The sequence below is a fragment of the Polistes canadensis genome, unplaced genomic scaffold (assembly GCF_001313835.1).
Source record: "Polistes canadensis isolate GaletaPanama2010 unplaced genomic scaffold, ASM131383v1 scaffold_292, whole genome shotgun sequence".
NCBI lineage: Eukaryota > Metazoa > Arthropoda > Insecta > Hymenoptera > Vespidae > Polistes > Polistes canadensis.
Window position 1 is genome coordinate 126,239 of NW_014569839.1, and position 23,503 is coordinate 149,741.

Below are 23,503 nucleotides of genomic sequence, written 5' to 3' on the forward strand. Positions count from 1 at the left end.
AGTTACTACTGGGACGACCAGTGGGCGAAAGTAGATACTTAACGCGATGACGGTATAATACTATCAACAAATACTATAAAAAAATATCAAATATTATTTATTTACAATATTGTATATATTTAAATATTTTTAGGTAAATTTGTAATTATATCAATTTGTTTTCAACTTTGTTCGTTATTCTTATTCTTATTTTTGATTTAGAAAACAATATGATATCCCGATTGAAATTTCTATATCCTCGACTCAGTGAGTTTAAAAGTTTAAATAAATTTTGTAATAAAAAACCAGCTATAATATTAGGAATTGAAAGTAGCTGCGATGATACTGGTTGCGGAATTGTGGATAGCAATGGAAATATTTTGGGTGAAGCAATTAACTCGCAATATTTATTACATTCGAGGTAATTTAAATATGTTAATAATATAATGATTGTTCTTTTGAAAACAATTGCATTCATTTAGACAATGTACTTGTAGGTATGGAGGTATAATACCTCCAATTGCTCGGGAAATGCATAGGCAACATATCACAGACGTATGCGAGAATGCATTGAGATCTGCAAATTTAAAATTAAGAGACATAGACGCTATTGCAACTACTGTGAAGCCGGGTCTTCCAATGTCACTTCAAATTGGCCAAAGGTTTGGAAAATATCTAGCACTTGTTGGTAATAAACCGTTTATACCCATACATCATATGCAAGCCCATGCATTAACAGTTCGATTAACAGAGAAGGTTTCAAATAAAGAATTTTTTCTATTCTTCATATAAAATTAAACATAAAGAATAATATTTGATATTGCTTTCTAGGTAGATTTTCCTTACCTTGTTCTTTTAATATCAGGTGGTCACTGTATACTTGTAGTTGTTCAAAATGTAGAGGAATTTATTATACTTGGCTCGTCTATAAACAATGCACCAGGAGAAATTCTAGATAAGGTACGTTATTATGATAATATCGTACTACCAATGTAGCTGCAAAAATAAAATATACAGGTGTATTATAGATTGCTCGCAGACTCAAACTAAATTATATAAGAGAATTTAAAAATATGAATGGAGGTCAGGCAATAGAAGCAGCGGCAAGTAGGGCATCTAACATAGATCAGTTTACTTTTGGTGAATCTATGAGGTTTCATAAGGATTGTCAATTTAGTTTCTCTGGAATATTATCAACATGTAGGAAGCATATTACTGATCAAGAGAAGAAATATAATGTCACAGCTGATATGCTTATTCCTGATGTTTATAATTTATGCGCTAGCTTTCAATTTGCAATTACGAAACATCTCTGCAAGAAAACGCAAATAGGAATAGAATTTCTTGATAAAATAAAATTAATTCCTGAAGATAAACGAACATTAGTGAGTATAAGTGTATCTGATTTAAAATTCAATCATTTTTGGATTATACAATTGATGTAATTATAGGTTGTATCGGGAGGCGTTGCAAGTAATCACTTTATAGCAAAAGCTTTGAATATTGTATGTTCTGAACTAAATTACAAGCTTGTCAGGACACCGCCAAGATTGTGTACCGACAATGGTATTATGATAGCCTGGAATGGAGTAGAAAAGTGGAATTCGGGTATTGATATACTCAGAAGTGAAAGTGAAATTAAAAATGTAAATGTAGAAGGAAAAGCAGCCATAGGAAAAGATTGGACAAAAAGAGTACAACTTCAACGATTAGATCTCAAACGAATAGGCATAAAAAAAAAATTGTTTATGGAATCAAATACGTAAGTTATATGCATTGTATGTACATTTAATATACATAAATTATTTTGATCGCATCTAAAACTGTTTTCTATTAATCTAAAAGATTTTGTAGACAAATTTAAACTAGCGTAGGTCCACTTTGCTTCATTTTTTCCTTTAGTTTCTCATGTAATTCAGAATCAGATATAATTTCTCTTTCTGATATTAATTTTTTTTCTTCATTAATATATAGTATATTTCGTATTTTATCTTTAATCATTTCTATTTCATGTTCCTTTTTTAGAGCTAATGATGCCGTCACAATATCATCAAATTCTATAACGTGATCGGGTCTTATTTCTTCTGGATATTCTGAGACAACATTTGGTAGATCTTCCAATTTATCTTTCATATTGGCATAAATTTTATCAGAATTATTTGTATCCATCTTATTTATTATAAGCATGGAAGGTGTATGTAATAAATCTGGTTTGTAAAGTTCTATTTCTTTGTTTAGTAAAATAATTGTTTCTAAACAGGTTCTATGAGAATCATGAACGGATAATTGGAAACCTTGAATATCTACAATAAATAGAAGTAACTTTGTTCTTTCTAAGTGCTTTAAAAATTTGTGACCCATTCCGATATTGGCATGTGCTCCTTCGATCAAACCTGGTAAATCAGCAACTGTTATTTGTCTATGGTCTTTGTACATCATAGTGCCTAGTTGTGGTTTTAAAGTAGTAACTGAAAGAAACATTAGAATTTGAAGAATCTAATGAATATATTTATATACTATATTAAATTTGTAGCTTTTAAATGCACTTACATGGATAATTTGCAATTTTTGGTCGTGCTTTAGACACAGCCCGTAGAAATGTACTTTTTCCAGCATTGGGAAATCCAACTAAACCCACTTCAGCGATCAGCTTAAGATCGAGTATTATCGTTCTACTTTGTCCTTTCTGACCACAAAATCCTGTTTCTTTACAACCGCCCAGACCACCCTTTGCGACTAATAACTTTGAATTTGCTTCGTTCAAATCTCCTATATTTAATATAAAACAACTTTACAAATCTATACTTATACGTACTATATGGAATATTACTTAAATCTCAATTAAGTTTACCTAATTTGAAACCATTATCATCTAAGATAGTTACACCGCAAGGAATGTTTATAGTTAGATCAGTACCAGGTTTTCCTAGAATTCCTTTCATAGTACTGTTGCCTCCTGATTTAGCATGTATTTTTATTTTTTTCCATTTTCTCTTAACATCCCTTAACGTTAATTCCTGTTTTGATAAAACATAAATATCTCCACCTGAACCACCTTTACCACCATACCGAGGCAAACCAGATCCTCCAGCACCTGCTCTCACAGTAAGACGCAAAGAATCTATGAATCCTTCTTGTAAACGTTTTCTAGGTACCTTAAATAGAAATAAATAAAACGACATTAAAAAATAGAATTTACTCATTTCTCGTTTAAATATGATATATCATACATACTTTAAAAACATAACCTAAAATATTTGTAAGAAATACCATTTTGCCTCTGTATTATTACCGAATATTAATATTTTGTATTGTAAATATTTTATCAAAACAATATTATATATTAAAACATTGCACCTCTCTTTCTTATAATTATGCTATAACATATCGATCACCCAGTTGTGTAAACATTCGACTAGCCACCATATAAACACATGCACGTGAAGTGCAACAAAGTTATGTAGAATCGATTGTAATCAATTGTTAGCTAATACTTATCGAGAATCGAGTATGTATTTATTTCTTCTCATTGTCAGTATTACGTAGGTAATTTAAATCGATAAACAATAGATAAACAAAAATATAAATTGCCAACTACTGTAATAAAAATGATTTAATTTTCTGCCTATCTCAGGATAATTCGTATTATCGTAATGTTACATATGTAATAGTATATATATAATTGCATACAGGTGTCTATGCGTTTTACATAAAGTGACAAGCTTTTAGACAAAACGAATTACTGTCTGGAAATTGAATCATGCAGGAGCTGAATAGTGCACATTTTCTTTTCTCGTTCTATGTTGCATGAGATGCAATAGATAATGATATCATCATCATCATTGCGCTTACATAACTCTTATACGCAACTATCTTCGCTAATTATCCAATAATCATTAATGATTAATTTAGAATTTATTATAATTCAAATATCTCGTGTAATTTAATAAATGATTTATATTTGTTCGTAAAAATAGAAAAAATACAAGTAAAAATGTGGCTACTCATTTTAGTATTATACAAAATGGCGCCAGAGTTCAAATTTAAAAAAGTTATCAAAATCTGGCTCTTTTCCGTATAATTAACATTGATAATTAAAGGATAGAAAATCATATAATTACCAATGGGTTTTGATAATAGCCAATATGAACGTTTAAATAATATGTTCAATAAATCGAAAGATCTTTATTAATTACATTTATAAATTTCCAAAGAATTTATTTAATATTATTCAAAATCGATCTCTGTTCATGAAATATTAACGCGTGAATTGATCGAGGTATCGCTAAGCCTTGTGCTTCTTTTTATTTTTCATTTTTAATAGGTGTTTGGTCCTTGCAATTCTTCAGGGTCTCCGCGTCAATGAGGAGTTGGGCGGATTGCATTCAAGGGTTAAGTGAAATCAATTGTGCGGCCTTTGCAAAGAATCAATTGATGTGCGTATTATAAGAAACAAGACGAAGTCAAGAAAGAAAAGAATCAACGAGAGAGGGAACCAATAAGAGTAAGGAAGGCTTGTTGCATCTAGCCTTCCTTAGTTATAGCAAAACGGAGGCTCGTCCGGCAACGTATGTGTTAAAATTAAATTTAGCCAAAAAGAGAGAGAGAGAGAGAGAAAGATAGAGAAAGAAAGGCCAACGGCTACGTTTCTTGCAGACGACGACGAAAACGAAGACGAAGACGAGGACGACGACGACGACGAACGACGCGACGTCCTTTAGTTCAGTCTCAAGAGCATATCCCGGTTGTACGGGTGCTCTAATTAGACATATCTTTTTTTGCTTTTCTTCTCTATCTTTTCCAAAAGAGTATCCTTCTTCCTATTTCTTTCTTTTTTTTTTTTCTTTTTTTCTCCTAATCCTTCCAAATTCTTTCCAATTTTCATTTATTTTTTTGCTTTTCTTTCCTTTCCTTTCCTTTTCTTTTCTTTTTAAATACAAAATTCCCGCGAAAATTTATGTACGTCAAATAGAAACACATCGAGTGAAATAATTAACTCATTAAGAATTACCTTGTGCGGTATCTATATCGTCAACAAAAAGGTGTTACGACTATCGTTGTTGTAAAGCGTCATCGTCGTCGTTCTTTATAGAAGACATATAATACCTCCCAATAAGTGAGAGGGACTCTCGACCGACAGATATCAGGTAACTTCTTGTTTATACATACGTACACATATGTAAATGATCATTTATTTCAAACAACGTTCAAACGCGAGAAACTACATATGATATTTATTATAAGATTTCATTTGAATGTAGTTATATGATCGAAGTTATCGTTAACTGAGAAGATTTTATTATAATAATAATATACTCATTATTTTCTTTCTTTTTCTTTTTTTTTACTATGTTCTTTTCCCCTTTACAACACTAAATTGCAATACGATATTAGATAGATTAATCTTGATAATATATAACGTAGTTTATTAATTAATTCGCGTTCAAATCTCTTACGATCTGATTATAATAATGATTGATATCATTCGTATTGCGACAGGTTCTGCAAATATAATTGATTCGATATTTCATTAATGATATCACATATAAAATTTGCATTATCATTCTTATCATTCCGTACGAATTAGATTAGTCAGCGGATACACATGAATTCTATGATATTGATCATAGTTGGTAAAACAGGATGGATATTAATATATCAAAATGATATTATAATAGTATTATTTATTATTATTAAATGATTAGTGAGGACTCTTAAAGAGTGCATAGAAATCGAGAATGCCATCGGATTACTAGCCTTGATCACTAGCCAAATACTTAGCAAGGAAAGCGTACTGTTGTCACGCTAGCGTGCTAATTTTATGTTCGCCATCTACGACGCAGTAAAATGAAAGTTATCAAATATACATTGACTAATTTTGTTATCTTTCGATTGTTATATCAATAGCATGATTTATATATTAACTTACATATACATTATATACGCCCAACCTTCGTAGGATAATATTAACAAGAATCAATTAGTTCTACGAAGGAAAATTTAATGAGATTTACAATTCGTATATTACCATATATATATATGTCTATTTTCTCTAGTAGATTGATACGAATTACGTTTATTTTGTTTATTTTATTTAAGATGGATCGAGACGATGAAGATTTTGGTGAGGGATACATCGCGGAATCGCATCCACTTAGACCAACTCATCTTTCGGTACCTTTAGGTGGAAGGGGTGATTCCAGAGCACCCAGTATCAGTAGCAGTGTCAGTGATTTGGATGCTCCTATTTATACCAGAGAAACTACCATACCGATATCTGCTAAAGGGGCAAGTCATTACGTGCTTATATTATTTATTTATTTAAATATCTAATTCGCGTTTTTTCTCTTCAGTGTTTTTTTCAGATTGTATATATATAATAATTCGTATATTTGATTATGCAGAATGATTAACAAAACAAATCCTTAGGGGAGAGAATCGTGTTCGCGCGATAACGAATTAGAAATTTATTGACACTTTTCAGATCAGAAAACGTACACGTTAGCAAGAAAATACTCTATTTATAGCGAAGTTTCGAAATGGCGCGGTTATTCAAAGCCGGGCGAATAGCACACAAGCGACATATTCTTGACTAGTATATATATATATCACGCGTTGAAAGATTATACATTTGTTATATATGTTTATTATAATGCATGAGGGTTTTTGAAGTCACGTGGGTTGCAAGATGGCTTACTTGTCTTTTTATATATGTTACACCCGATAGATGAGTGGTGTTATATTTGACATAGAATTTTAGAAAAATTATACGAATTCGTTTATTTTGATTTTTTTTTGTTTATTGTATTATTTCGTCGTTAAATCGTTTCTTTGAAAATGAAATATTTTACCGATCGAATTCTTCTCGATCACCTTGCAATCATATTGTTGACTGGTGGCCTTTAACTATCGATATTGTTCCAAAGCAACGTCTTCGCATCGTTCGTTCCTTCGTTGTCGCAATGATTGTTTTTTATTCGATAGGAGATAATCGGTAAAGTTCCTTTTGCGTGATGCAACATGTGCGTAACTACATTACATGTATATATATATGTACATATATATTTATATGATGCGCATACGTAGATTGAGGGAAATTGATTGTGAAAGATAGATTGTGACGTAAAGCAAATAGACTGGTTTCACTGAATTTTCATTGGTCGATATTTATAATTATATTTATACAATTATCCAATTAGAATCTCATGAATCTTTTAAGTTATCATATTTTATTTATATATAAATACCATCTATGAATTCAAATAAATTGACTAAAGAGTATCGACCAATTTTACACACGATATTTATATGAATGAAAAATTATAATATATATTTTTACGTAAAAATAGTTCGTTATCCTTTTATCAAAATCCTCTTTAGATATATTTCGTATCTTTATAAATACATTTACTTCGATTAGATATAGATATCAAATGTTCATATATAACATACACGACATGTATATATATATATACGTGATTCGGATTAATCAGAACTCTAACTATTCGATTAATATACTTGTATCGTTTATCAAATTGTTAAGCGATAATACGACCATTGTAGATAATAGAGATATCTATCATATTTAGATAATATATCATCTATCATATTTATTGTATTTAATTTATAGGATTATATATACCGTATACGTGAACATATTTAAATAATTTTAATATAATTTAAGAATGATAAAGTATGCAAAGGAAAAAAGTTTTTCAAATTAATTATATAGTTATTATCAACAGGTAGGTGTAAGTTTTCGATCTCGTTTCATCCATGACGTATTCTCGCAAATATATATATACAAATCTTATATATATATATATGGTTTATAATAGACTATAATATTTAAATCGATATCACATAAAAAGAGACTACGTGTGGGAGACAAAGTAGATCCATACAAGATGGTCTCTGATTGGTCGATACGGTGGGTGTGCGCAGAGGCACGTCTACCTGCCGACAGTTTATACATTCTATGTTTTACACAACAACCTTATCTTTTTCTACGAGTCATAATAATTACAACATTAGAAATATCAGTCTGTGTTTTTCCGACTACTATTACGTCGAGAGATAATTAATCATTATAGCAAAATGTTGACGAGTTTTGATCTGTAATTGGTCGATTCAGTGGGTGTGCATTTAATAAGGTTCAGTCACCTCAAGACTGAAAATATTTCTTTTCACCATGTTTCCTTGCATCATGTGTGCGTGTACGATGTGCAATTTTAATATATAATTTTCGAAGGTGATTTTATTAAATTTAAAGTAAGCCATTAATACACATACTCATATACATATTTGATAAAAATAAATCAGGCAGTATTCATGTATAATACAAATGAATATGTACAAGATGATAATGAATTAATGCATTATTGTGATTGGTCGACATTGTCTATAGTTTGTATGACCCGATCGTATGGTAGATGTAGGATATTGACGTCATTCGGTTGCAAGAGAGGAATCACTTACACACACACACAAATTAAAAACCAATGACTACGATGTTTATACGGCTACGTATATGTAGATAAATTGGTGTTTTTTTGGATGCGTGAGAATCGGCCACGTGCTTTTTAAAATCCAAATTTATTCTCACGCGCAGGAAGACATTTGTGGGAATTTAAATTACCTTGCCATCTGAATGACTTCGAAAACTTTTCAAAAGTGAATGAGAGGAGTATTCTCTTCGCTATTTTGGTAACGATCCAAGTCGATTTCTTAAAGGTTATTTACACGTTTTCAAAAGTAAAACAATTAATGCCACATCTCTTTCATTTTTATTTTTACAAATATATTATATTTCATAAATGTAATTTTTTCTCTTGTTTATCCTGTTTTTTTTTTCTCGATATCTTCTTAATGGCCAAGGAATATTCATAAATAAATATATATATATATATATATAGATATATATTCGTTTAATATTTATCAGATGATTTTTAAAAATGTCATGCTTAACATTTTAAAATAACCTTCCTCGCCAATACATATGCATTATTACACCTCTCTTGCTGTTCAAACTACTCGACAAAATGCTACTCGACTATGTGACGTTATTAGTTTGTATTTTATTTGCTTATAGTTTGTATTTCTAAATGCGAGTTAGTGTGACGTTAGCGAAGGAAACGAGCCAGGATATTTTTATGTGCGAGTTCTCACGTGGTCTCACGTAGTAGCGTGATCGCGATCACGTTTCACTATTCCCCATAGAATGATATTAAATTTTCAAAAAATATTTCAAAATATGACGAATATTCCAAGAATTCAAATATTTCTTTTTATAATAATCATTAATTTTCGTGTTTTTTTATAAAATCACAATTAATATTTTTCATAAATGATTACACGTATTCCTGACGTTACAAATATATACTTTGGGGTATCTATCAGTTTGAACCCTGTATAATATCGATCTAACAGTAGGCAATTGTTCCAAATAAAAGGCGCAGACTCAATGAAAATAATGAAAATCAAACCGTACGCTTTAAATGAGTATCTTATATATTTTTATTAAACTTACATAAGAATAATTTTTGTTGTATAATATATCGCGAGATTAGTCAAATGAAAAAGATAAGAAAGCATTAAACGAACGAATACATAGGAAATGAAATTTAACTGAGAATTGTGAATGACGCGAACGATGAAGAATTTTCTTGGAGGTAATGAAAGGCACACAATGAATAAATATGTCGTCATCATAGAATGACTCCGATGCGTTTCTCGATTTCGTAAGCCTCGTGAATGAACCATTGGTAGAATCCGACAAAAAAAAATGTAAGGTTGAAAATACCTAAAGAGTACATAAGCAAAGGTTAAATTTTCGCGCTTGCGCCGAAGTCGAATCCTACACCTATTATGTGTAAGTAGTTGAATATCTGGTCTATTCGCGTTGTCCAGCTAAGTTATAAGCGTCCCGAGAATCGTACGAAAGAGTTCTCAATATTAATCCAAATATTTATTTCTTTATTATTTATATATGTTAGTGGCTCGTGGGTGAGTAGATAAATAAAATAGATAGGAGCTATCTAACTAAGTCACGACAAACGTGTATCTAGATATTCTAGCCTTTGCGTGTGTGTGTGTGTATGTGCACGCGTGTTAGATTTATCTCTATCGTTTGTGGAATATACTTCGATCTAATCACGAAAAAGTAATTGATTTTATTTATTTATTCAAAAATGAACGATCAAACATACGCGACAAGTGAAGAAAAAACAAAAAAAAAGTAATATCGGTCTTTTTTAAATAGTTAAATACGCAAAAGAAAAAAAAAATATAGATAGTTTTCGTATTCAAAGCTATCGTTATTGTTAACACACAAATATAAGTATTTTACAAAAGATATTTAAATGAATAGAAATGTAAATTTTTGTATTGTGTCAAAGATATAACAAAAGATTATGCGTGTTAAGTATATATACATATTATATAGATAGATTTTTTGATCGGTATTCTTTCAATGTCGCCAATTAGCCTTGCCAATTATCGCAAGGCCGACTCGGGGTTGTGTCGACGAGGGTAACGTTCGAAAAGTCTCTGGTATTTGTTCATTAAACAGTAGGAACTGATAGGAACGTGTGTAATTTCATGCGTGAGCAAACGAAATGAGGAATTAGAAATAATACCCTCTCTGATCTTTTACGATAACAAAGTTCGTTCTACCATCATCCTTAACTAAAGAGTTAAGGCGCGTTTTGTTTGACAATATAAACATGTTTCCTGTACTTATATGAACGTATGAAAAATTCATAATCGATGATGGAACAACAGACAATTTTTTTTTAATACGAGTACCGATGATGCAATTAACGTTCACGGGGATGTTTGAAACGATTAGTTTACCACTATATCATTTATTTTTCTCATTCTCTATCGAGTTTTACGCTTAATCTTATAATTCCGAAGATCTTTTACGTCACGGGGTGTGGCAAAATATTCTTCTGATCGATTCTAGAGCGATCGAGGTTACACGTATAATCGGTTGCATAGCAAACAATTAATTTCTACAATTGGTTTTATTGATCTTTTTATCATGGAAAGTTAATTGATCGAAAAGTAAAGAACATTGTTTCTTAATGGTAAATTGTTTGTCAAATGTTTACCGTCAATATCGAAGAAAATAATCATGGGTCGAGCGTAATTATGCAAAAAAAAAAGTCATTGAAGGGTGACTATACATACATACATACATACATACATATACATATCTTTCTTCCTAGAGTTACATAATGTTTCGTTGAATATAAGTTCGCTAAATACTCACCAACGTATGTTGGCGCAATGTAATATTTCCGGATTATGATCGAACTTGAATTCGAAATATTTTGCACATGCTTTGATGAAATATTTTGAATAAAATTATTCATCGATAAGATTTGATTTATATTTGAAATTATATTTGTACGATGTGTGATTTTGTGGATATTGAAAAATTACCGCCAATTTTCCTTTTTGGCTGATGTTCTTCGAAGATTATCAACACCACCACCACCACCACCAACACCACCTCCACCATCATACACGTGTAGTTCGATTCGTCTTGACAAATGTTATTTACAACGATTGACTAAATAAAGATATTCACAATTTCTAATATAATTGAACAAAACAAAAAAGAAATATAGATAACCTTTTTTTATCTTGATAACCTTTTGTATTGTCGGGGATTTTAAGAAATGACCAAATGATTTTTCAAGTCATTACGTTTAATCGTTCTCGAGAAGATTCGCTAATAAGACTTTATTCTTTGCGTTCAATGAAATCCGGTTACTGATCAATTTTCTATGAATAGATATATTCAAATGTGATGTTAGGATTAGAATAATGTATAAGTGAGAAGGAATCTGAGATAGAAGAATCACATTTTTATCATAACTTTGAAAGATAATTGCATGAGTATTACTATTAATAATCAATTTATCTTTTTATTAGATAATATCTACAAAAAAATATATTCATTTACGTAGATATATAATAATTTTTCAAATCTAATGATATTTCTTTTGCTTTTAATTCCTTCGAAAGAGTCTCCATAATGGACGTGGAAAATGAAAAGGTAAGTATAATTTATATAATTTTGTATAGACTAACGTTAGTAGACGATATAATTTTTGATATTATTTTTTAACTAACAATTTGGCTACAGTCAAATGACATACAACTAGAACAAACTACGACTCCCACTGCATTGACTCCCACGCCAAAGGTAACTATAATAGATCATGTTATATATATATATATATTTAGTGTATTAACGTGTTATCGCTAATCATCTAATAGTTGTACGCTACATTTTTTCTTCTTTTTTCACGCAGTCCTCTACTGCGGATAAGGATTTGGTGAGTACTATAATTAATGAATATTGTTCGTAATGTTTTATAATAAAATTGAAATAAAATGAATGATTAATTTATGATAACTAATATGAATGATTGGAATTAGTTACTTGGAACTTTAAAACCGTTTAAAACTTTTTAATAAACCACTAACTAAATAGGATGACTTTAATATTTTCATTATCACAATTATTTTATTCGCGTTAAAAAGAAAAAATAGTATTAAATATTAATAATGTACGTAAAAGAAATATATGATTAGTTTTTTTTTGATGAAAATGTGAACCATTACATATGTACGGCTACTCGATTTATCCCATTTTTTATTTTCTCTTCGAGAATAAAAATATTTACGAAAATAAAAGATAAGACGTATACACATTAAGAATTTTGATAAATCGACATATAAGTATTATGAAACACGCGTGCAACGATAAAAATATAAGTGATATTCTCTATTTAAAAATTGTACGGTTATCGCATATCTTCTTCACCTTTGTGGAACGAACAAATGAAAAAAAGATTGACTCCTACTATTGCGTCATGGTACGAAAAAAAATCTTCCACCGGTTAAAAAATTTATTTAGTCTCATTTTATTTTTATTATTATTATTTTTCTTTTTTTTCTTTTTCTTTTTATTTTCGACCGTACGCTGTATACGCCGACCTTCGTTCGCCACGAATTTTATTTTAGCGTCCATCGTTTAAAACTCTCCTATGTAAAATCATTTTAAATTCAAGTTTCGCTTTTTGCTTCTTAGTCGCGTATAATATAATCGTGAAAAATTTAATATATACCGATTGAATTATAATTATATTTTCATTGATTTTATTCGTATAATTTATATAAAAAAAAAAAAAAAAGAAACACCATCGAATATCAAAATTTCTCATTTACCTGTGCAAAATACGCGCAATTTGTTTTATGTCGTTGATAAATGAAATACGCATCTCGTTTAACTTCGAGTCCAACGAATTGCTTCCATTCTCGATAATTACCGTTAATTGTGTAGGTACCGGTGTACTTCTTTACGATGCACATGCCATAATCGATTTTAATTGCATTGTTGTGATCGTGTTGCGTATACTATTAAAAAAAAAAGAAAAGGAAAACAAAACTAGATTGTGTCATACACGCAATGTGTTGTGTACACACACGCGAGTACCTTTTAAAATGAATATTATTTTATCAAGAATACTTGTGCTTTCTCTCTTTCAATTTGTCATCGCGTTAATTGTATAATATTGATTAGCAAATATTTTCAATTACCATAGAAAAGATTTTCAACGTGATCTAGGATTAAATGGAATATCTTCGCTGTGATAAAAAAAAAGAAAATAAATCACTTGTAATATTTAAATCTCCGAGAGTTTTTGAACTTTTGTAATAATTCAGATAACGAAATAACACGAGACTCATTAATAACGTGACAATTATTGTCGATATCCTAATCTGCTACTTATGTATGTATGTATGTATGTATGTGTATGTGTGCGTCTATATGAATATTTTTATGAAATATTATTTATCAGACGAGATAGCTACTTTTGTTTTTTTTTTTTTTATTAATTACGTAAGTTAATTCGATACAAAAATATTATTTGTGCTGGAAATTAAAGTTAAACAAATACAAAAAAAAAAAAAAAAAAAAAAGAAAAATTAAGAACAATCAAAAGATAACGCGAATATAACGTACGAAGCTTACGTTTATCAAAATGTGACAATATTAATGATACAAAAAATATAATAAATAGAATTGATAGTAAAAATCTCGCAGAAATTGACGTTAGAAGAATTTTTATAAATGAAGAGAAACGTTGTTGGAAAGATTTGTTCTACCGGTATGTTGCAATCTTAAAAACGATGAGCAAACGACGACGACGACGGCATATAATCAACACTTAGGTTCAATATACGTAATTGTAAAATTGCTCTATGTAACATGGCAAACCCTTCTGTTTAACTTTCGTATCCTGTTCACGATCGTTCCCTTGACGTAACAACAACGGTGCTAGTGTGGGACTAGGTAGTCATTCGCATGTACAAAAAAGGAAAGGGAAGAAAGAGAAGGAAAGGGAAGGAACATAGAACTTGAGGGGGGGGGGGAACCTAAGAGTTCAATTCAATGAACTCTTCTCCTCCATCTTTCTTACCTTTTCTTCCTTAACCCTTCCACTTTTCTTCTCTCCTATTTCCAAAGTATTCAACGAGTAACGCAATCATTTTTACCATAAAATTTGTTCATTTCTTGCCGTAAAATATTATATATTCGAATACTATTTTAACAAATCGAATATTCACCTCTATTTTTCTCTCTTACAATGTACAAATTGTTTCCTGTTTTTTGTCGTCTTAAACGAAACAATAAGAAATTTTCGTTCCATTCATATATTTCATCATTATATTCTTTATGGGAGGAATATGACGCAATCATTAGTATCATTAGATTTGAAAAGAAATATATTTTAAGCGATTGAACATTAACATTGTAAATGTTGTTGTCTTATTGATTCATTCGTATCTAATGTAATAGAAGAAAATCTAATAAATATCAACGACTATTGACGAATCTCTAATTTCATAGATAGAATCGGAAACACGATCTTTGATATCGATTCTATCATTTCTTTTTTTTCTACGAATACTGTTTTTTATCGTGTAATATATATTTCAAGAAAGGTAACTTGCTTCAATCTCTTTTGAAGTTTTATATCTACACATTGTGATACACAATTCTTGAAAAATAAAAACAAGATTGGAAAGTATATGTGATTTTTTTTAAATTATTCTTATTACAAATGTAATCAGTATAAAAATCATTTCACTTGCTCGTCATTCGAGAAAAATATTGTTGGTAAAAAATATAAAAAAAAAAGGAAAAGGGACAAGAAAAAAGGAGAAAATGTAATCGACATAAACGGCGTATGAAGGAAGGGAAACGTAAGGGAGAGATTGAATTTCTTTCGGTAAGATTTAAAATTTGAAAAGGCTGTTTTACGCATTGTGTATGCGTATGCTTATGCGTGCGTGCGTGCGTGTATGCATGTAAAAGGTTACGACCGGGGACCGACTGTCCAATCGGATATTCCGGTTCTGGAACCTGAAAAAAGAAATAGGGAGAGAGAAAGAGAGGGAGAATGAGGTGTAGTAGTGGGAGGGGTAGAACTGAAGGGTGCTGTAGGAGGGGAGAATACCACACACGTTTCGAAAATCGCCTTTATTCGTGAACGCGCGCACGCAACTCCGGCAGTTGTACAATGTTATACGATGAGAGTGCTGACCGTGACACCAAGTGCTTGAGGTCGTTGTCTCTTTCTTTCCCATTTACTTTCTATCTTTCTATATCTTTTTTCCCCATTTCTTTCCTATTTTTTTGAGCCACTATATTTCTCTTCTTATCATTTTGCCAAAATTAATTCCATTCATCCAAATTTCCTTCAATTTATTTCCATTTTAATCAACCTCTTCTCTTGTGGTTTCATCCGAAAAATTTTCTCTCCCAAAAGAGATCTTCTTTCTATTCTTTGAGATAAAACTTTCCTTTTTTTTTTATCTCTCTCTTTCTTTCTGTCTCTCTCTCTCTCTCTCTCTCTCTTCAAAATGGGCATTAAGTGGATGAAGGTAAGATGGAAAATTTAAATATAATTATGAACGATTTTGTTCGATTACAAAAATCTATTTTCGTTCTCTCGCGTTCATTAATCGAAACGAAAATTTTGTATTGATCTGTTCTATTCCTTGAAATTTTCTCATAGTATTTGGTATGATTAATATGTGAGTATGAACAAGTGTGTATTCGTATCGCTGATAATAATTACATATTTAATTAACTATTAATAAACGTAGTATCTTGGCGAAAAAATATATATATATAGTAAAAAAGTGAATGATTCAAATCTGCTAAAAAAAGAATAAAAAAACAAAAAAATAAACGTTTACACAATTGATTTTAAAGACGAATTTTAATGGAACGTGTTTCGTATATACCACGCTGTGTAATATTCTCTGCCTTGTGTCGTACAAACAGAGATATATTTTCTCCAAGATAAAACCTACACGTATGTAACTGTGAAAGCAGATGAAAGTTTATCTTCTACGGATACACAAATTTTATAATTTTAAATGATATATATATATAGTTTTTTTGTGCAAAAATATAGGCTTCGAATTTTCTTATATATCATTTTTAGCGTCGGACTAATTACCATACGATTATTAATTTAAATCTTATACTATCATTTGAATCATTTACATGTAAAATACACGAATTTTTTAAAGGTCTTCACCTCGTATCACAGTTTAACTATTCGAAAGTTCACATTTCATGGGAATTCAAATAAAATTATATGTCTACGTAAGAATTTGATATCTGTACTTTTTCCAGTATTGTTTTTGGGACTGATATACAAAAATATTATTTCATTCTCTTCTTCTCTCTTTTCCTATAGAATTTTATTCTAAATTTATATAATAATGATTTGTGTTTCTCTCGCGAATCGTGCATTCCACAAATTTTGATTTTATTTCTTCGATGTTAAATATTATTTATTCGTGTAAATGTGTTCCCATTAGAAATTTTATCACATTTTACCTGTAAAATCTATAATAATATGAATTTTCTTTCATTTATAATACATAGTAACATATTAACCGCATATAAATTTGATGTAATCAATACATAATACTGTACTTTATATTCTCGTGAACTTTCAACGCTGATAATCGACAATTTGTGACTAATGGACATTGTCCAGGCTTTGTATAATTGATAAAAAAAACAAACAAAAAAACAAGAAAGAAAAACATACGTCATATATATATATATATAAACATATTTAACGATATATAATATAAATAATATTTATCCCTCACACACATACACACAGCCTCCCCCCCAGACAATATATTCGATAAAAGATATTTATTATTTAATATTGAAAAATAATTATCCGACGTTGGTGATGTTACAAACATACGAGATGTCGTATTTCCTTAAGAAAAAAATCTATTTCATTCCATCAGAAAATCCACAATTGATCTTTCTGATTCATTCTTAACGTTTTTCGTAATATACAGACAGACAGACAGAGACGGCGGGAGGGAGGTTGGGAAGAAAGAAACAGACGATTGCAATTAATATGATTTTATAAAGTATAATACTCGAATGAGACTATACTTAGCAGAAAAAGGAACACGTAAAGAGTTTTTTACTTGTGTGTGTGTGTAGTCGTGGACTAAAACTACTACGCAAGCGCATGAAATGACTGTTATTTTTAACTTATCCGCGAGACAGCCATTCCAACTGGAGGCTCGTCAATCTTACAACCAATAGAAATTCTTCCTGAATTGGCACACCTATCTTGACACATCATTCGCATACAACTTTGAAACTTATATATTCGATTTATTCGAAATATATGCGTTACAAGGTCGCGGTGAAGGAACATCGAAGATATATACATAGACGTAATGTTGCATATACCTTAATTATTCTATAAGTTCTATTCAAAATTTTCTATTTCTTTTTCTTGTTTTCTAAATTCCACGTTTTTGTAAAAATTTTATTGAAAATTATGATACGATGTTATCTCTTTAACAGAAAAGGCACGTAAATTCTAAAGTGAACATTTGTACAATTTGTACATTGTAATAAAGAAAAAGAAATGAGCTTAGAAAGTTTTTAAAAAGAATTAATCGAATTTAAAATTCGCGTGAGAATTATTGATCATACCTATGTGTGTAATTATATGAATATTAATATATATTATAATGTAAAATATAATATAAAATGTTTATATAGCACGATCTCTTTGTTTATTTGAATTTTACGACATATTACATACGTGAAATGTGGGAAGTCGATAACGTAGCATTATTGTTTATGGAAAATCTTCAATAGAAAAATTCTTTTAACTTACGTATGTTTCTTTATCTCTAGATAAACCTAAAGCAAAAGTTACAAGTAGTAGGTCAGTTTTAGACCTTTGATCAAAGGCTATTAATTAAATCGTTTTATTATTGTCGGAATTTTCTTTCGGTAATTATATTATATTTCCATCTTTCCGTGTTTTATGAAGAAAACAAACGAAAAATAAAAATATAATCTTTGCGATACTCTATAAATAATTATCGATACAAAAATAATAGATCTCTCTGTCGAATAATTCTTATAAAATAAATTTGTTTTCTTTTAAACGAAACTATAAATGTATTTTAAATTAAGCTGATAGGTATCATCAGGTGATTAATACCATTGGAGTAGTATATTCGTATAAAATTTGTGTATAATGATACCTATAGGTGTATGAAACAAATAATGCGTATATCATGTTCATAACGTACACGCGAATTTCATTCTCATTGATTATCTAATCTTTAAGTTAATACGATGAAATGAAATTAGTATCGTTTAGAGAGAAATAACTTCGAAAGAAAATTAATAAATACGGTTCTACGCTGTTGCTCATTTTATTAGCGTATGGGTTCGATCTACAGTATTTATAATGAACGTTTACCTGTGTACCATCACATATGTGTATACGCGCAAAAACACGTATAAACCATGAAGACACAAGTTAATATTATTCAAGGATCACATAAGGCCTTTACATACATACATACATACATACATACATACATACACGTGCGCGCGTGAGAGTAAATAAAAGTATAAAGTTCTTTTAAACGTGTGCGCGTGTTAGTGCTAATTTCTACATATCTTCGTTATTTGTATTAGTATGTTGAGTGTAACAGCTGGTATAAAAATGCAGACGGGGGTACCGACCCATCAGTCTTTGACACATATTGCAATCTACCAGAGAGAATGTTCCTCGTGCGCGCAATCGAATAACATTGTAACAAATTTCACATTTAAATAATATACCCTTCGCGTAATATTACACAAAAAAAAAAACATTTATAGGGTTGCATATAAATAATAATATTTCGTTAACCGTAAATTAAGTGTTTCAATTTGAAGATTAGAACACAAATTAATTGGCATTGGATGATCTCTCCATGCTATTAAATAAAATGCGACATTTAACGTGCACGGTAAGGGTTTAATCTCATCGGACTGTAATTTATGAAATAAGAAAAAAAGGACGAATTAAGTATCTAAGGCGATTATATTGCTTCTGTTATCAACATATTATAATAACGTGTGATGTATTATCGTTGCAGGGTCTCAATGGCCGATTAATTTTTGCGATCGCTGCAGCTGTGTTAGGATCATCGTTTCAACATGGATACAATACTGGTGTGGTTAATGCTCCTCAAGAGGTATGACAAATTTTGAAGAAATAATTTATCATATATCTGACACACATTTATTTCACAGAATTTTCTTATTATATTCCTGAACACAATTATTACCCCCATTGAGTTATGACTAAATATTATTAATATGTATAAAAATAGAATCAAATGTGTTAATATGATCGTACGATGTATGTTTCAGCTTATTGAAAATTGGATTAGCGACATAAAAATGAATCGGACTGGAGTACCGACGAATCAATCGGAAGTAACTGTGATCTGGTCGATAGCAGTGTCGATATTTTGCGTTGGTGGTATGATAGGTGGTTCATTGGTAGGTTTTATCGCTGATCGTTTTGGTAGAAAAGGAGGTTTATTATTGAACAACGTACTCGTTCTATTGACCGTCCTACTCGAAGGATTCGCTAAAATGGCAAGAAGTTACGAGATGATAATAATCGGACGATTGTTGATTGGTATAAATTCTGGATTGAACGCCGGCTTGGCACCTATGTACCTGTCCGAAATATCACCTATTAATTTGAGAGGAGCTGTCGGAACGGTTTATCAACTTGTCATCACTATTTCAATCCTGATATCGCAGATTCTTGGATTGGAAAAATTAATGGGAACGGAAAATCAGTGGCCTCTGTTGCTTTGTTTGACCGTAGTACCGGCATTGTTTCAAGTTATTACCCTACCACTCTGTCCGGAAACCCCAAAATATTTGTTGATTAACAAGGGAAAAGATATGGATGCGCAAAGAGGTAAGCCCTTTGATTCTTCTTCTTATTAACACCCTTAACTCGTAATCCAAAGTGAAAGAAACTATAAAATTGTGATATTGTATAGCTTTGACTTGGTTACGCGGTACCATCGAAGTTCACGACGAGATGGAAGAGATGCGAGCGGAATACGAATCGATGAAACTAGTACCGAAAGTCACACTTAAGGAACTCTTCGTTAATTCCGCTCTTAGAATACCCTTAATGATAGCTGTCATGGTCATGCTTGCACAACAATTTTCTGGCATCAATGCCGTTATGTTTTTCTCGACGAAAATCTTTATGACGGCACAACTCGACAAGACTTCTGCTCAGAATGCTACGATGGGTGTCGGTGCTATGAATGTTCTCATGACTCTTATTTCATTGATCTTGGTTGAAAAAGCGGGTAGAAAAACATTACTTCTTGTTGGTTTCTCCGGCATGTTCTTGGACACGGCTCTGTTAACCGTTTGTCTTGCATTTTCTGTAAGTAGTATTTAACATTTATATCATGATTGTGTTAAATCTTCGATATTTATTTTGACAAATCATTAATCATATTTATTTTTTAGGAGGCATCACGCGTTGCTGCTTATCTCTCTGTACTACTGGTCATTTTGTTCGTGGTATTATTCGCAACAGGTCCCGGAAGCATTCCTTGGTTTTTGGTATCTGAATTGTTTAATCAATCTGCACGACCCGCGGCCACCTCTATAGCCATTGCTGTTAATTGGACAGCCAACTTTGTTGTCAGTATTGGATTCCTACCTCTTCAAGAAGCATTGGGTGCTTACGTGTTTATCGTTTTTGCCGCGTTACAAGGATTCTTTGCCTTCTTCATTTATAAGAAAGTACCAGAAACGAAGAATAAAACAATAGAGGAGATTACTAGTATGTTTAGGCAAATATCCTACCAGTGAGAATAGATTAGAGATTAGATAGAGATTCATAAGTGAACAAAAATTTGATTTTTGCCGAACTAACGCAGAAGTGTGCATCTTACATGAGAAGACATGCGTCTGACAGATTAGTTATGTTGCGTTAATTGTTTAAATCATTTTCATGCTTTCATTCGATTCTCCATTTCGTATTATTTCATCCACGAGTTTATATAAACATTTGAACGAAGACGTGAGGAAACAAAAAAAAAAAAGAAAAAAAGGTTCGATCAAAATTGTACATACCACTTTATACACGATAGTTAACGAAATGATTAATCGCATATCGTTCCATAGAAAATAATTTGTTTTAGGTGTACAATTTAACTGACAATATTATCCGTTTTATACGTGTAATGAAGAAAAAAAAAAGCGCATCAATTAACATATCGTCAGATCGCGCACATTTTTACAAGTTACTATTCATTTGCTTTTAAGATTATACAATTTTTAATGAAACTTCAACTTAGTTCCTATTATCCCTGGGACTGCATAAGCGATAGGAAGATCTTCAAATATTGCGTAGCAGACTCAATTAATATCAAATTTGAACAGAGTCTTTGAAAATAGTTATCTATGTTTTTACAAAAAGATTTCCCAGACCAGCAAATGAATTTTTGTGCCTGCAAAGAATAATAATTCTAGTCATGAGAAGAGACGCTGGTTTAATATTAAATGCAAATAACTGGAGGGATCTTCCTTGGGGAAAATAAAAATCAAATAGAAAAAGAAAAACGAAAGAGTAAGCAAATTTCTTATTGCGAAACGCTTTTTTTTGTGTATTTTTTATGAGATCATGAGTTTTCAAGATTGAGATTATCGTTCTAAGAAAATCGTAGAGTACATCTAATCGCTAGCCATTAAGAAGAAAGTTGATCGAGATGGAAAGATTTTTTGCTTTTAAAGTAGATTCTTGCAGTAATAAATGATATATTTGTATTGTCTGAAATATAATATAAAAAAAAGTCTATATATTTTATCATAATGATCTTTAATGTTGTATCAAACAAAAAGAAAGATTGCGTAAGAATTGTAAATATGGATGTAGATGTATAGCAAGATTTATAAGTATAAATGGTGTAGAATAGAAAATAATTATATTTATGTATGCATGTAGTTTACTAATGATTAAGAAAATTTCTCCACAAGCATAATTATATTTGTAATCTGTACAGAGTCATTATTTTAATGACAACATCTGTACAATATCGACAAGTTAAATATACATATACCAAGCAGATTTCATAGAAGGCCAATTTTATTTTGGCAACTAACAATAAGTGTAGAAATAGCATATGAAAATATGTTTTTTAGATGTATTCCTAAACTCAAATAATACTCAGATCTAAAATCATTTTTAGTATCTATACAACGAGAAATGTTAAGAATTAATAAGTGTATGTACATGATCGCAGCATGCATCAAAGCAAAGAAAATATGCGAGCTACGATATATCTGATTTTAATTTATGAATTCTGCACAAAGGTTATTATGATAGCTCTCACTGACATATTTTTTGAAAAATACATTAGAGAGAAAAACTTCTTCATGCATATCTGCATTTAATGGAACTCTTATTATAGATATAATATTATGTTTAATTTGTACAATAGAGTTGGCATATTCTGTGGACTACTATATTAAATAAAATAAATGTCAAAGCATATTTTAATCGTAATACAAATCAGTGAAGAATTTAATTAATATGTATGTAGTAACCTTCAAAGTTTATGATCGTGATATATCACTTATAGAAATAAAAATTTCTTAATATAACGCATAAATTATTTACTGTACCTTTTTACTTTCCCTCCACTTTTCTTCTTAATCTCACATCAAAATATAAATATATTTTCAAATGCATTCAGAATGATGCTAAGGTTTGCATCAAAATAAATGTTTAGAAACGATTAAAATAGTAAATAACTATTAATTAAATTCTTCCGTAAATTATAAATCGTTTTACTTTATCAAACAAAACGTTTACTTATTTTCGAAAAGAAATGAACAAACCATTGTTGCAAATCGTTTAATTGGACCAATCGTGTCAAAGAGAAAATGCGCACGCATCCAATTTTCCTCACGTTGACATGCTGTAAAATAACGGTGGCGGGAAATGAATTTGAAAATAATGTATCGAATGATCGTCAGATGGCAGAAAGGTTGGCAGGAAAGCGACCGCGAAAATGCGGTATGCGGCTTCTCTTAGTCCGT

General features: G+C 30.5%; 3 protein-coding genes across 10 annotated transcripts; 2 read left to right on the forward strand and 1 right to left on the reverse strand.

Moving 5' to 3' along the window:
- The first annotated feature begins 106 nt into the window (after positions 1-106).
- Positions 107-2,316, forward strand: LOC106791211 (probable tRNA N6-adenosine threonylcarbamoyltransferase, mitochondrial). Of its 2 annotated transcripts, XM_014756703.1 has the most exons (8): positions 107-133; positions 202-400; positions 477-735; positions 811-939; positions 1,008-1,364; positions 1,431-1,741; positions 2,005-2,087; positions 2,240-2,316. In XM_014756703.1, the coding sequence occupies exons 2-7, from the start codon at positions 210-212 to the stop codon at positions 2,045-2,047; spliced, it is 1,290 nt and encodes a 429-aa protein (XP_014612189.1). In that variant the 5' UTR covers positions 107-133; positions 202-209; the 3' UTR covers positions 2,048-2,087; positions 2,240-2,316. The 2 variants fall into 2 exon arrangements, with proteins under 2 accessions (XP_014612189.1, XP_014612188.1); XM_014756702.1 differs by lacking the exon at positions 2,240-2,316 and having other exon boundaries at positions 108-133; positions 2,005-2,204.
- LOC106791212 (GTP-binding protein 10 homolog) lies at positions 1,732-23,501 on the reverse strand. Of its 2 annotated transcripts, none has more exons than XM_014756704.1 (4): positions 23,303-23,501; positions 2,831-3,134; positions 2,530-2,748; positions 1,732-2,447 (listed from the first exon to the last, which is right to left on the reverse strand). In XM_014756704.1, exons 1-4 carry the CDS (start codon positions 23,357-23,359, stop codon positions 1,840-1,842), a joined length of 1,188 nt encoding a protein of 395 aa, XP_014612190.1. In that variant the 5' UTR covers positions 23,360-23,501; the 3' UTR covers positions 1,732-1,839. The 2 variants fall into 2 exon arrangements, with proteins under 2 accessions (XP_014612190.1, XP_014612191.1); XM_014756705.1 differs by lacking the exon at positions 23,303-23,501 and adding an exon at positions 3,214-3,857.
- LOC106791210 (solute carrier family 2, facilitated glucose transporter member 1-like) lies at positions 4,467-22,963 on the forward strand. Of its 6 annotated transcripts, none has more exons than XM_014756698.1 (8): positions 7,960-8,230; positions 12,016-12,046; positions 12,137-12,196; positions 12,306-12,329; positions 19,510-19,608; positions 19,787-20,351; positions 20,437-20,837; positions 20,924-22,963. In XM_014756698.1, exons 2-8 carry the CDS (start codon positions 12,026-12,028, stop codon positions 21,269-21,271), a joined length of 1,518 nt encoding a protein of 505 aa, XP_014612184.1. In that variant the 5' UTR covers positions 7,960-8,230; positions 12,016-12,025; the 3' UTR covers positions 21,272-22,963. The 6 variants fall into 6 exon arrangements, with proteins under 6 accessions (XP_014612181.1, XP_014612184.1, XP_014612183.1 ...); XM_014756697.1 differs by having other exon boundaries at positions 7,964-8,250; XM_014756696.1 differs by lacking the exon at positions 7,960-8,230 and adding an exon at positions 9,850-9,984.
- Positions 23,502-23,503: the final 2 nt, after the last annotated feature.

Excerpts from the sequence above, each read along its gene's own strand:
- LOC106791212 (XM_014756704.1), bottom strand. The coding sequence starts at position 23,359 with ATGCGTGCGCATTTTCTCTTTGACACGATTGGTCCAATTAAACGATTT. Across the intron at positions 2,749-2,830 it reads TGATAATGGTTTCAAATTAG|GAGATTTGAACGAAGCAAAT; the intron begins GTAAACTTAATT and ends TATTAAATATAG. Across the intron at positions 2,448-2,529 it reads AAAAATTGCAAATTATCCAT|TTACTACTTTAAAACCACAA; the intron begins GTAAGTGCATTT and ends TGTTTCTTTCAG.
- LOC106791211 (XM_014756703.1), top strand. The coding sequence starts at position 210 with ATGATATCCCGATTGAAATTTCTATATCCTCGACTCAGTGAGTTTAAA. Across the intron at positions 736-810 it reads CAGTTCGATTAACAGAGAAG|GTAGATTTTCCTTACCTTGT; the intron begins GTTTCAAATAAA and ends ATTGCTTTCTAG. Across the intron at positions 940-1,007 it reads CAGGAGAAATTCTAGATAAG|ATTGCTCGCAGACTCAAACT; the intron begins GTACGTTATTAT and ends GGTGTATTATAG.
- LOC106791210 (XM_014756695.1), top strand. The coding sequence starts at position 6,079 with ATGGATCGAGACGATGAAGATTTTGGTGAGGGATACATCGCGGAATCG. Across the intron at positions 19,609-19,786 it reads TGGTTAATGCTCCTCAAGAG|CTTATTGAAAATTGGATTAG; the intron begins GTATGACAAATT and ends TGTATGTTTCAG. Across the intron at positions 20,838-20,923 it reads CCGTTTGTCTTGCATTTTCT|GAGGCATCACGCGTTGCTGC; the intron begins GTAAGTAGTATT and ends TTTATTTTTTAG.